The following is a 14,966-nucleotide window of genomic DNA, read 5'->3' on the forward strand; positions in this document are numbered from 1 at the left end:
TGTGTAAATTTGTTATTTTATATACAATTTAATAATATTTATAAATTTAAAATAGGAAAAATAAATAAAATAGAAAAACTATATTTTAAATTCTGAAATAGCATAGATGACGGTTCTTGAAACGTCATATATGGTATCTAACTTTGACAAATTTTCTTTCAAAGATGACGGTTGGAAAATGTCAAGCATATACGTAGAAATGTCATAAAAATCTACATACATGACGGTGAGAAAGTGTCAAATATATACCAATAACCGTCATGTATTTTATTTTATTTGACGGTCCAAAAACGTCAAGAAAAATATTATGAGTGTCAAGTATTACATCATAGTTGAAGGTTACAAACCGTCATATATACATACATAACCGTCAAGAATAATGAGAATAGATGACGGTTAAAAACCGTTATCTATACTAGGTACTATACATGACACCACTATACTTGACAGTCGACGGATACCATAGATGACGGTGAAAAACCGTCAAGTATGAGCGAATTTCTTGTAGTGATAGTATAGCATGGAAGAGTGAGATAAGTTCTAAATGACTAATAGTATTTAGAACGAGATCTCGTGAAATTATTATTTCTTAATTTATATTAATAATATTTTGCATACAAGATTTTATTATGCACTGATTTGACTTATCATGGTGATGATTATTATAATATAATATTCACAATATTTTGGGCAGTGGTAATTTAATCTCGAGAAGTGATATTATATTTTTATATAAAATTGTGTCTCGATGCATCGAGTTGATGAATTCCCCTTGAGGTGCTCATAAAGTTTATTGTACTAGAAACCCGATCGATTGGAATTAATTTAAGGTACAATAATTATGTTAGAGCAATGATACTCTTGGATAATAAATTAATTAATTATAACTGTAAGCAAGCTTAAATTAATCAATGAACATGCACTGTCTTAAACACGAGAAATAATTAAATTAAAATGAGTCATATTCATAATATGGATTATGATAGACAGTGAAATATTAATTCTTTAAGAGCTCGTTTGGTATGCATGATAAATGTGAGGTCGATACCTATAATACCCTAATATGTTGTTTGCTTTAAAAATTAAAGCCCTTTATAAATTAATGGCCCGTTATTTACTATTCGTATCTTTTGGATTATATATCACACCTGAGAGGTGTGATAGCGTAACACGTCTTTTATATATCTTACCAAACATGATATTGATATTTAATAAATTAATTAGACATCCGAGTTAATGAGCCTCAACTGAATGAATTAATAATCCTGATTATATCCTCCTAGGAATTCCTATGCTTAGCCCATAAACGCCTATAAATAGGGGAAATGGAACACATAATTCCTATATATACACATCAGAGCAAGAATTTTCAGCCCTTCCTCCCCACCCTAAGGTGGACGAAAATTGCTCCCTTCACACTCTTTATCAATTTTTTGCGCGCCTCTCGGTCGTTAGGCTCGTCAATCCGTTGTCCATCCAATATTATTGCTATAGAAGGTAATAATTAAGCTACAAGATTTTTGGGTCAAATCCCCATCTGCAGAAATTTTCAAAGGTCATATACTACAATAAGATAAATATATCAATTTCTAGGAACACGTGCTAGGGTTTGAGTTTTTTGCATTACCTTGATTGTTGTATATGTTATGTGGTAGTTATAGGAATTAAATATACACGAATATTTAGAATATTATCCTAAATGATCCTAGACAGTGAACTCCTCACTCGAGTTTCCGATCATACATTTTCTAAACTTTGAGTTTAAGATGTCTAAAACACAAGTACAACTTAATTTGATAATGGGGATTATTATACAATTATTCACACAAAATTAAATATTTATAATTTGAAATTTATAGTTATAGAAGTCTACGAAATAATTTACTTTTTAGTGAAGTTTCCTTTTTTCTGCATAAAATGTGGTATGTGTTGGAAGATTTGTAAGTGAATACGTGCGAGCTATATGCATGCCCACCTATACAAGTAGAAATTATTAGGCATATTTGTTAGTATTTATTGAATGATAATCGAAATGGATACATCCCCAAATGATGAAGAAATTGGTTGTTAATTAATACAGAGGTTTATGGATGAAATCATACCGTTTCTCTTATATCAACTCAAAGAAAAAAATATAAGAGATATATATATATATATATATATATATATATATATGTATTTAAATTTTAAAACACTATAAATAATCATAAATATAAGATTACATTAATCAACCTCAATTAGGAATTGCTATCTAAGAGCTTAAAATAATTATTATACACTCCAGGGCAACAATAGATTCTGTATAGTTAATTGTTATTACAAAAAAATAACATTAGCATAAAAATTAAACTTATTATAATATGATCTGAAATCAAAAGTAAAAGCTAAAAAGTTCATCAAAAACTCTCCAATATGTGACACATTTCACATTTCAATAAAATAAGATCTTAAATGAAATCCAATTCAGCATAGTAAAATACTAGAGACCTCCAAAAAAATGGTACTTGGACAAAGAGATCCTAATGTTTACAATGTTCCAGGTAAGAGATGGTAATCGGATTTCCCAAAGGAGGCATCTATTTATATACTTTTAGACCAAATGGGGTGTATTTATAAATTATGAGAAAACAAAATTAAAGTATCTTGAATTAGCTTTAAATTAAGCAATAATTGTTTCATAATCACATCACAATATCACATATCAAATACTAACAAACAAATAACTAGATTGGAATTCAATAAAATTTAATTAACAAATAAATCGGACAAAGAAGTCTCATAATGTAAATATATAGTCACACTTAGAGGGGGAAAATTATAAGGACATTTCATCCATTTTGGGACTCATGTATCAACTATAGAACTCTAATCTTAATTTACAATAGAGATTAATTTAAATCTATTTCTACTGCTGAAATAGAAATTTATTAAAAAAGGACCAAAAAATCCATGAGAGCACAAACGCAAACAAGGGGACGAATCACAAAGGACCCGTGAAAAAACAAAACAAAATCAGACGAAAGACACCCGCAAGAGATCAACCTAAGAGGTCGTCTCCATCCAAAGAAGCTTCATCGTCCAACATATCTCCCCATTTTTTCTTAGGTCGAGCAGTGTCAGGAGGAGAATGAAACATTACACCTCCAGCCACAGCCGACATAGCACGAGCTACATCGGAATGAGAGTGAACCATAAAATTTTGCATATTCGCGCCTCCAGACTGAGCATGTTGCACTTTATTCAAGAACTCAACCGGCGACGGGGTGCCCAGAATGGCGCCCTGCAACACGGACCCGCAGCAAGGCCAACTGCTTTTTGGAAATCCGAAGACATACCATTCTTCATTATACGCCGGAGCCGGTGCTTGATAGAGGAGTTTGAAACCTTCCCCTTCTTGGTAGCCCTCTTTGGACGCCCTCGGCCTCGATGCATGGTGGGAAAAATATTAAAGTTTAAAGGTCGGATAAAAAAAATCTATTTCTACAACACTAGTTCGAGTATTCAAGGACCTAAGTTGAAGTAATTATTGAATATTTGGTGAGAGAGAGAAATAAGCATATGTCAAACTCATAATATTGCGTATATTCGATCTACTGAAACTACCAAGTTCATGGATTAAAGTATATTTTTTTAAAAAACATTACAAAAATTATCTATTATATAATCAAATAAGTCATTCGCACATAGAAAAAACTACACCGCACATAGACAGGATTGAACTGAAAATAAAAACATCTCACAAAGAAGAGTTTTTGAATGCCTCAACTATGCTACTTGAACAAAGTCTCGTTGGCAGATTAAATTATATTTATGTGCAATAATCTATATATCACATTCACACCAGTGTACAAATTTAATACAATGTATGCATATTTTAATTTATAACCGCTGGTGGATATTTTGAGAATAAATTCATGAAGCTATCCCTTTATATACATCACTTTTTGGTATCTGATTCTGTGAAATTAAAATGAATTTATGCATTCCTTTTCTATTCTTATTTCAATATTTAGTTGGCATCCCTAAAAGCACATTTAGCGGTTGTGGATGGAATGACAAGAAAAATGCATCTTTGAAGTAGTTACCAGTATTTTGTCAGCGCTACCCCTTTTCTCCACCTTTTTTCTCTTTCACTTTCTATTCAGAAAATATATCAAATTTGTTTCCTTTAGTAGTAGTTAATTTTACTTTGCAAACACGTGAAAATTAAATAACATAGTATTTAAGAAGAATCTCTTGAGATTTTGATTTCAGTTGAAAAGTCACTGCAGTTGTAAACTACATTTAGCAAATTACGAGGGAATTGAAAACGATAATATTTTTGTTCAAATTTCCGTTGCGCAGAATTCCAAGAGATAAAATCTTATCATGTTAACGAATTCTCGCCAGCTTTGATATAAATTCAACCCAATTACATAATCTACATAACATTTTAATATTCAATTCACACAATACTTGTATACTCTATCAATTCTTGATATAATAAATATATTTGTACAAGTCCACTTTCTTGTAATTTTGTTTTCCCAATCATACCATTAATGTAACTAGTGCAAACGTTTATATTTCGATTTTCTAATAAAAATTCGCAGTCGCTATTTTCGATGTGCACTGAATAAACCCACGTTCTACATTGTATTTTGTTCTACATTGTATTTTATTCTCTACTTGAGTAAGACCATTTTCTTAGAATCCTACGTATTAGGTGAATGTAATAACATTCAGATTGATAGATCCAGCATATATTAATAAAATTGGAAAATGAATTTATAGTATTTTATACTAACAATTTCAGCATATTTCACCATTTGCTTTTAATTCATTCAATTCTAATCTATAAACACTTTTTAACACTGTACTGAAAAATAATATGTTGTCTAGAATCGTTTATTATGAAATAATATTATTTCCATTTCGAAATACAGTATATTGTATTCTATTATCATTATGATATACACAAGAGTAAAATTGTTATCTTCTTCGACATCTCATATTAATTCAATCTTAAAACAAGTTAATACAACAAGTTTGACAATATCTAATTATCTAGTAACTAATTGGGTTAATTGCCGGAAAAACCATATACTTTTTCGAAATTTGGTTTTTTCCCATGACAAAAAAAACCTGAACAGAAATCCATGAATTGAACAATTTATTGCATTTTTCCCCCGCGTCTATTTTCCGGCGAAATTGAATCCGAGGTGGCAATCGGAATTCCAGCGTGTCATCGCCGGCAATTGAACGAGACGACGTCGTTTTAATTTTAATTAAACGACGTCGTTTCATGATTTTTTGACATTGGAATTAGAAAATCTGAAATTAGGATTTGGGAAACATTTGGAGTCGCGATTAGGGTTCTTCGAGCAAAATGTCCGAAAGCTCGAATTCAGAAGCTTTGCAACCGGCTGCACAATGTGGATGTCGAATACCAGCCGTCCTTCGTGTATCTCACACCGAGAAAAATCCATTTCGGCGATTCCTTTGTTGTAGCAATGTAAAGGTTGGTGTTTTTTTTTGCATATTTGTGTTTTGGGTTGATCTTGTTGATAATTATGTAGTATTATAGGGCGATTGTGGCATGTGGAAATGGGTGGATCCTGAGCTATCGCCGTATTACAAGACCACTGTACTGAGGTTGAAAGCTATGGCCAAGGACGGTGAAGCTGGAGATGGAAATTTCGATGGGTTGTGTTTTGCTAAATCAAATGATGGAGAATCAATTTGTGTTGATGAAGTGAAGACTAATCTGAGAAAATTGGAGAATGCCGTGAAGAATCTTGAATGGAAGATCCGAGCTTTAGTGGTTTTGTGTGTAGCTTGTGTTATGGTTGTTTATTTTGCCTAATGCAATTCAATGTAATAGTTATGCCAACAACATTGTTTTGATAATCAATGGAAATGAAATGTTGGTTTGTTGTTCATTATCATAGAAAATGGAAATGAAATGTTGCTCTTAACTTGTCATTGTCCTTGCTCAAAAACCATAACTTAGGAAATGGAATGGAATAAGCATGTAAATATGGAAATAGAATGCTCAAACATCTGGAAATGGAATGCTAAAAAATAAGAGTATGGAATGCTCAAACAATCTCAACAATCTGCTCAACAATATATGGAAATGGAATGCTCAAACATAAGAGTATAGAAATGGAATTCACAATCAAGTGAACAATTCATATCTCCTGCATTTTCCATAGCATCAGTTCACAAAAAAGACTGAAGCATCAGTAGCATCAGTTCACAACTTCAGTAGCATCAGTTCAGTAGCGTCATTACACAACTTCACAAAAAAACTAGAGTACACAACTTCACAAGAAAACAAGTTTGTTTACATATTTCAAAAGCATCAGTTCAATAGCATCAAACTTGACCATCTCCTGGAGCTCTAGCAACACTTTCTTGAGTTGTCACCACATTAGTTGTTCTTCTTGGTCTTCCCCTGCCTCTGCCCCTAGCTGGAGGTTGAGAGGTGCTTCCTCGAGTGATTCTACGCCCTTGGAAGTAGACATTTCCAATTGCTAAGTTCGTGTACACTCCAACTCCTTTCTTGGAGAAATTTATTTCCCTTGAAATGGTGGCAGCTGTAACACTACTTTGAGTTGTGGATGGTGCTTGGTTTGGTGCTTGAGAGGTTTCTTGGGCTGGTGCTTGAGAGGTTTCTTGGGCTGGTGCTTTGGAGGTTGAGGGCTTGTCCTTGCTTGGCCTTCCTCTTTTCTTCTGTGTTATTATCAAGTGCAAAAAGTTAAGACTATATGTTGTATGTAATGGAAAGAATGATGCAGAAATAGAAAGCTACCTTGTCAGGTTTAGGCATCTCGACTTTTTCATTCTTGCAAGTCTTGGAGTTATGGCCTTCCATGCCACAGTTCTTGCATCTTATCACTTGACCATGCCTTCTCAGTTTATGGGGGTTCTTGGGGTCAATCTCCTCGGCTGCTCTCTTTCTTTTTAACTTAGGTCTTCCAGCCATCCTCCTAACCACTGGAGGCTTCACAGTGAACCCCTCTACTTCTGGCCACAACAAATGGCCATTAATAGGCTCTACCCCAACCTTATATGCCTCCAAGTATTTACCCACCGAATAGTAGTCATCAACAAAATCACTCACCTCTCTCCCCATATATTGGATGGCACAGATGCCATGTACACAAGGCAGACCAGTCAACTGCCACACCCTACAAGCACAAACCCTTTCTTCTACATCAACTACAAATCTATCCGCATGCAATTGTACCTCAAACTTACAACCAACAGCAAGAAATGCTATACAATTCCTGCTCTCAAACCTAAGTTTTTCAAGCTTTTTTCTCACATTTGGACAGATTCCTTCAACACTATCTTTGACTAACTCTAGCTTCTTCACTTGTCTACTCATAATAGAGGTCCTAATCTCTTCACACATATGGATTATGTGTTTACCCCTTGCATTTAATATGAAACCATTAAAAGTTTCACTGATGTTATTATCAAGTGCATCAGACTTAGGGGTAGTAGAGAAGTAGGCCTTACAGAATTTGTGAAAATCCCTTGAGATGAAATCTTGAAAAGCCTCTGCACTCTCTTTCTTCATTGCAAGTAGTGCCATCTTGAAATCTGCAACGGTGGTAGCCCTCACTGTCCTCCAAAAAAGACTCTTCAAGGTTGAGCCTTTATGATTTTTTTTCCAATTCATGTAAATGTGCCTTGCACAGTTTCTATGAATTGAATTTGGAGCCAGGTTGGCTACTGCATTTTCCAACCCCTGTCATGTGTAAAGAGATGATTAAATGAAGATGGTTAAATGGTAAAGTAAAGAGATGATTAAATGGAGATGGAAAGAGATGACAGTAGCATTTAGCGAGCCAAATTATGATTCCATACAACCAAAAATGAACTATGGATATTTTTTTATTCAAATCTAATAGTTTAGGGTTCTTAAAAACATTTCTTATAATTTGGAATATTTTTGATAATGTGAGTATAATTTAGGATTTAATATGATATTTATTCAATGTAAATAAAAATTAATTTAGTTTTTGTTGGTCAACGATATGGAAGCTGGGGGTTGAAGTTTTGGGCCAATTTGGTCAAAACACGAAAGAGCCGGTTTCGAAAATTCTTGGGTTAGAGTCTGACAAGTAAAAGAAAGAAAACAGTAAAGGCAAAAAGTGCTTGTACACTTCGACTCTCGACTATCCAACAAATCCAAAGCTCCCTATCTTTCTCCGTCACTCCGATCTCCCCAACCTACCCCCTCAATATATACGTACACCACGCTATATATGTATATACAGCTCCATTTTGAAAAGTTTCAAGTGCTCGAGGTTTTAAGCATTCCTGCTCCTGCTCAAATTAATGGACGCGCTTTCACCGGCGATCAAACCGGCTCTGCTCGCGACGCCGAGGACTGCTCGCGCCGGTCACGCTCTTCTGTCTTCCGTGTCGTACGCCAGCCTGAGCTCGAAGCGGAGCCCGATTCGGAGGAGAATTCAGGTGAGAGCAGAGGCGGCGAAGCAGCCGAGCATTGATTTCAGTGATCCGGATTGGAAGTCAAAGTATCAAAGCGATTTCGAGGCTCGCTTTCGCATTCCGCATATTACTGATGTCATTCCCGACGCCGCTTCCTATCCTTCCACTTTCTGCTTGAAAATGAGGTTTGCACTCGGATTTTAATGGGAATATTCTTACTGAATTATGATATTCGCCTGGTTCTTATTAGCAGGGAAAATAGAGGTGTAATTTTAGTTGATTAACTTGATCGAGCGTTGCTCTGCGTGATTCATACGCTTGATATCGTGTTTGCTAGATGAAATCATGATATTGTTATCTTTTTTTCTTGAAATTAAAATGGAGATGTTTTTGCTTGCTGCTGAAAGAAAAAGGAAAAGACAGCACTAAACTGTTCCACTTGATGTAAAGAATTAATTTAAGAGTCTATTGCAGGAGTCCTATAAGTTCTGAATTTGCCGAAGGTTATCCATCAGATGAAGCATGGCACGGTTATATCAATAACGACGACAGAGTATTACTTAAGGTATAATGCCAATCCAATTTTTTGTTTCAATGTTCTTCATAATCACTGCAGCAAGCATCGTTTGCTTCATGATCAACATGTGGCCTGGTAATTGCCAGATTCTTCCGTTTCATTTTTGCCTCTGATTATCTATAGTTTGGTATTTCTGTGTTTTCTGGAGTCTTGAGAAATTGGCTTGTAAATTTTGATTATGGAATAATAAGTGGTGCTTTCTTGTTTTGTTCTAGTTATATCAATTATATTTCTCTTGTAAATTTTGATTATGGAGTAATAAGTGGTGGTTCCTTGTTTTGTTCTAGTTATATCAATTACAATAGAGTATATAAGACTAAGACTTCTTAGTTATGAAGGTTTGAGAGAATAGGAACACATAATTTAGTTTTATGGTTATAATAGATTGCAAACAACAGGATTCCTGGAAACAAATGTGAGATGCATCTAGGCGGATTTTTTAACTTTTGCAACTTCAGTCCAGGAGACATAGATACTATATGCAGTTTTGTATGAATACCTTTTGTGCACATCTCTACAATATCTTCATAAAGTTGTATTCTTGATCTCTGTCATTTCCTCATTACCGATCTCGCTATTAATGTTTTGTTGCATTCAGACCTCATGAGCCTCTGTTCAATATGAGTGTGTCATTGAAAGAGGCACTTTATAGTGAATGCACTAGAGTTCACTCATGCATGAAGTTTGTATGAATACCTTTTGTGTTTCATGCATTACTCAAGCCTTATTCTATAATTGTCTAAACTATTTAAATTTAGTAATGATTTGAATCATTTCTGATTGCATCAAAAGGAAATAATCTGACCACTTCATATCTCTTGACATAAGAAGCCTACTGCCGTACTAAATTTCTGTTGCCAATGTTTCAGGTCATACGTTTTTCGTCTCCTACATCTGCAGGTGCTGAGTGCATTGATCCTCATTGTTCCTGGATTGAACAATGGTAAAAAGCAAATCCCTAGGTTTCACTTTCTGAGGTTAATAAACATAGAGCACAAAAAAAAAAATTTGTACGGGTGTTATATTCACATGGAACTGTTACCCCCCCCCCCAGCTCCCTCTCTCTCTCTCTCGTTGATTCAGTTTCCTGAGAATTCATCTACAGTAACAACCCTAACCCTGTAGTTTTAAATTTTTTCTACTAAATGTCAGGGTTCACCGTGCCGGACCCCGAGAGAAAATATACTTCAAGCCAGAGGAGGTAAAAGCAGCAATTGTTACTTGTGGAGGCCTTTGTCCTGGTCTCAATGATGTGATACGACAGGTATCTTTTTACATGAAGAAGGAGATCATTTTGACCGTCATTTGGTATTTTATTCTGTAACTGCAATTATTAGCTTGTAGAATTTTCTAAAAATAAAATTGGTTATCCTCTCTTTATTGTCCTCATTTCTTCAGGGAGGTCTTATTGCGTTAAAATATATGCTTGTCATAATTCTTTCTTAGCAACCTCTGTTAGTAGAGAGGATCAAATACTTCTTTTTAATGACCACTTTGTAACAGATACTTTTCCTGTTAATGTTGCAGATAGTCATCACCCTTGAGATATATGGCGTGAAACAGATTGTTGGGATCCCTTTCGGTTATCGTGGCTTTTCTGACATAAGTTTAGCTGAGATGCCTGTGAGTATATTTTACAAGGGTATAGTTTATCAGCCAATGATCTTTCTATTTTAAAGATGCTTTTATTACTAGATGTGTTGTTGGTTGCTTTTATTCAAAGTTCATTAATATCTTCTGGTTGGGAAAGTTTAAGGCTAATAGTGCAGAACAACAAGTACACCTATATGGTTAATGCTGCAGTAGAAATTTTTCCCATGAAATCCTGTATAATTTGTGAAAACTGCTGTAGGATGTAACCATAAAATGATCCTCTACTTTTCATTAGCTTATCTTAGCTTGATGATTGAGGCACTATCCACTCTACTTGGTAACTGAATGTATAATGTAACATCTCTGATACTTTTCCTTGCCATATTCTCAATAAATGGCATATTTTCTATGATATTATTTTCTACTGAATTCTTTCTTAACAAGTTGGATAGCTAGGAGTCATGACTCTGACAAATTTATTCAGAAAATGTTCGTTTTTTGCATATTTAATTCACTATCATATCTGATCTCACTGTGTCTGCTGTGTGATATGTCACTTCAGCTCTCCAGGAAAGTGGTCCAAAATATTCATCTTTCTGGAGGAAGCTTGCTAGGAGTTTCACGGGGAGGACCAACTGTTACTGACATTGTAGAAAGTATGGAGGTAAATTTTGTGTTTCCGCTGATATCTGGTTTCATCATATTTAGTTTTAAAATGCAATATTTGTTTCAATACTAATTCAATAACTGATGGCAGGAAAGAGGGATAAACATGCTCTTCGTACTGGGTGGAAACGGTACGCATGCTGGTGCCAATGCCATACACGAAGAGGTTTTTGGCTTATGGCCTTTGTATTTAAATTATACCTTACTAATACTTATATGCATTTTCAGCAACAAAAGTTCTATACAAAGCACAAAGTGATGAAAGTGAAAAACTAGAGCTACATAAGTAATACTCCTAACTGCAAGGTTATGCGGGATTTGCACGGAACAGACTTCTGTAAATTAAATTAAGAAAAATTGTGACCTGATCTTTTTTTCTTGGACAAAGGAAGAACTTTTTTTTTTTGGTTTAGGTGTTATGTCATCACAAACCTCATAAAAATGTCTATGCATGCCCTATTAACCATCATTTGTGCATTGCACCTCTGATTGTTTACTTTATATTCTTTGTGCTTTCGTCCAGTGCCGTAAAAGAGGTTTGAAGATAGCTGTAGTTGGCGTGCCAAAAACCATTGACAATGATATTCTGCTTATGGATAAGACATTTGGTTTTGATACAGCTGTTGAAGAGGCACAAAGAGCAATAAATTCTGCATACATTGAGGTCAAAAGTCATACTGCTCTTTTATCTTTTCAGTATCTTCATTAGTTCATTATAGATTTGATTGTTCGCTCACTTGCTATCCTTACCCATCTTCAATCTCAAGGTCTATGCAATGCTACTCTCATGTTTACTTCCTTATTTAGCTGATTCCCTCTCTGATTTGACAGGCGCATAGTGCTTATCGTGGCATCGGGATTGTGAAGTTGATGGGTCGAAGTAGTGGTTTCATAGCTATGCAGGCATCTCTTGCTAGTGGACAAATTGATATATGCCTGATTCCGGAGGTACCATTGCTGTAGACTCAATCAAAAGATATAATCTATTTTACTATTATTGTGATCATTTGTCTCAGTATTTTCTTAAACAATCAGGTAAAATTTAATCTTCATGGACCTCATGGTGTCCTAAATCACCTAAAATACCTGCTTGAGAGAAAGGGGTCTGCTGTTGTCTGTGTTGCAGAGGGAGCTGGTCAGGTCAGTCAGATGATGCCTCCCCTTTCTGGTCTAAAAAATATTCCCGTTTAGCTCACACCTACCAGCTGAAATTGACTTTCACAATTCTCTTTCATCATCTTATCCAAGTTAATTTTGTGATCTTGAACATGCTATGAACCTGCTTGCTGTGGATGTTGAAAATCAAACCTCATACACGGTCTTGGCTATAAAATTAAACTTCTATTTCTATTTTGCATTCAGGATCTTCTGCAGAAGACCAATGCTACAGATGCATCGGGGAATGTCGTTCTGGGAGATATTGGTGTTCATATACAACAAGAGGTCCGTTCCTTTACCTGGTTGTAGTCCTTCAACTATAGATTCTTTTTTCGCTTTTGCTTCACCGATTCACCGAATTTGATACTTCTAGTCTCTAGTTAATTGACCTCTCATTTACGGGCATGCTATTAATTACTGGACTGCAGCTTTTCCCCACTTCATAGTGGTGCCTTCATCTATATGCCAAAATATACTAAAATTTGCATTACGTGGTGGTGCCTTCATCTATTTGTCTATGCGCTACCATATTTTCCTGCTTATACTATGCATTGTTGTAAACCAATTTCATCATTAACAGTGGTGCTCTATGAACTGATATTCTGCTATTCAATATAAATTGGTATATTTATTTATGAATTTCTGGAAGGGTGGGTTGAAGTTTTACACTAACAGGTTTCCCTGAAAGTAACTAAAGAATTATATTTTCTTTCTTGATTAAGAGATGCTATGTTTTGAAGTAAACTAAAAAGATCATGAATTCTGTCTGTTCTTACACCTGCCTTCATATTTTAATCTTTAAACCTTGAGATGGTAAATGTTTTTGTCCTTATCATCTGCCACTAATACCTTTACTTACACCTTACACAGATAAAGAAGTTCTTCAAAGGGATGGGACATCCGGCAGATGTGAAATACATTGACCCGACTTACATGATCCGTGCATGCCGTGCAAATGCATCAGACGGGATTTTATGCACTGTGCTTGGTCAAAATGCTGTAAGTCGTGTATTTATCATATCACTTTCTATCTTTTCTATGGTAACCCACATACACTGACCAAACCAATGCCAATACCGTTTCTTCTTCTTACTCTTCAAATTTTCTGCATAAACACAAATCCAAGAAGGTTTTCTATATGTATCGGTGACATTTAGTAATGTTTGCACTACTTAAATCTGCTGAGCTCACCAAGACATGACGTAGATTGAAGTTGGTAACATATATTATGAGAAAGCCCCCTAAAGTATCCTTTTCACTCTCATACAACTGACTTTGAGGTCTTCTCTTTCGAGCTTGCAATCTTTAGATTTAACTAGATGACTTAACATCCCCTAAAAAAAACTAGATGATTGAACTACATTATCATGAATATTACATAGCGAGTCATTTTTTCTTGAAGGACATTATTTTAAACATGCTTGTGGCAACTATTTGCTCAAAGTTAGACAAATCTTATGGCAGGTTCATGGTGCATTTGCTGGGTATAGTGGCATCACAGTTGGAATATGTAATACACATTACGCGTATTTCCCAATTCCGGAAGTGATAGCTCAGGCCAAGGTCCTCGACCCCAACAGCCGTATGTGGCATCGTTGCTTAACCTCAACTGGCCAACCAGACTTCATCTAAAACGTAAGAGTAATTAATTTATGTTGGAGAAACAAAGACAAGACAGTTCATTCTGCAGAGTAGAAGAAAATGGGTTGCCTTTGCCTTGTGGTTGCACCCTATTTATCCCAACAATTTTCAAGTGTACAGCATTCACATTGCCTTTAAGCGGTGGCATGGCGATAATAAGATTCTTTTTTTTTTGGTGAGACTTTCAGCTCGGGGAAAGAACATTTAAATGCCCTTGATTGGGATAGTGAAAAATCTGTTAGTGCCACCACAAAATTGATTCCAGCTTTCCTGGTTGATACTGAGATAGCCTTCTCTTGAATAAGTATATTACATTCTGATTTTGTATGTCATTCAGATCCTCGTACGCACATGTTATATGTGAAATAAATACTCTGTCCCACCATAAGCTCGGGTTGAGATCGAGCTCAATTTGAGGAATTTATCAATTCGTCTCCAAGCTCAAGTGAGGTTTGTTTCAAGCTGCGGACGGGCATTACTATTCTAGTTGTATAATTTAAATTGTGTCGACAGACAAAAATGTCATAATCCTTAAGTTGTATATGGAAAATATTATTAGTGTCGTTCACTAAAAACATACAATAATTATTTGATTTGACGTCCATAAAGAGCATACTATTTTCTTTTTTTGGACATGATTCTATTTTCTTTTTTTTAACTACAACCATTCATTTCTATATGGCCTCACACTCAATTCAATCACAACCAGTCATTTCTACTTAAAACACATCTATCAACTATTTTTGTAAAACTCGTGTCCACCAAAAGTTATATACTCTTGATTGACGGAGGTAGTATTTTCTATGAACACATGCATTTTATGCTCAAATTAGGTGGACAAACTTCAATACTCATAGATAGGGATGTCAATCGGGCCAGCCCA

At 35.1% G+C, this 14,966-nt stretch overlaps 1 protein-coding gene across 1 annotated transcript; it reads left to right on the forward strand.

Annotated features, from left to right (window-relative positions):
* Window positions 1-8,098: 8,098 nt before the first annotated feature.
* LOC131001485 (ATP-dependent 6-phosphofructokinase 5, chloroplastic) lies at window positions 8,099-14,415 on the forward strand. The gene is made up of 13 exons (XM_057927873.1): window positions 8,099-8,633; window positions 8,923-9,013; window positions 9,895-9,968; window positions 10,178-10,289; window positions 10,553-10,648; window positions 11,181-11,282; window positions 11,376-11,450; window positions 11,808-11,948; window positions 12,116-12,232; window positions 12,320-12,424; window positions 12,647-12,727; window positions 13,313-13,441; window positions 13,907-14,415. Exons 1-13 carry the CDS (start codon window positions 8,335-8,337, stop codon window positions 14,072-14,074), a joined length of 1,590 nt encoding a protein of 529 aa, XP_057783856.1. The 5' UTR covers window positions 8,099-8,334; the 3' UTR covers window positions 14,075-14,415.
* The last annotated feature ends 551 nt before the right edge of the window (window positions 14,416-14,966 follow it).

The sequence above is a fragment of the Salvia miltiorrhiza genome, chromosome 8 (assembly GCF_028751815.1).
Source record: "Salvia miltiorrhiza cultivar Shanhuang (shh) chromosome 8, IMPLAD_Smil_shh, whole genome shotgun sequence".
Taxonomy (NCBI): domain Eukaryota; kingdom Viridiplantae; phylum Streptophyta; class Magnoliopsida; order Lamiales; family Lamiaceae; genus Salvia; species Salvia miltiorrhiza.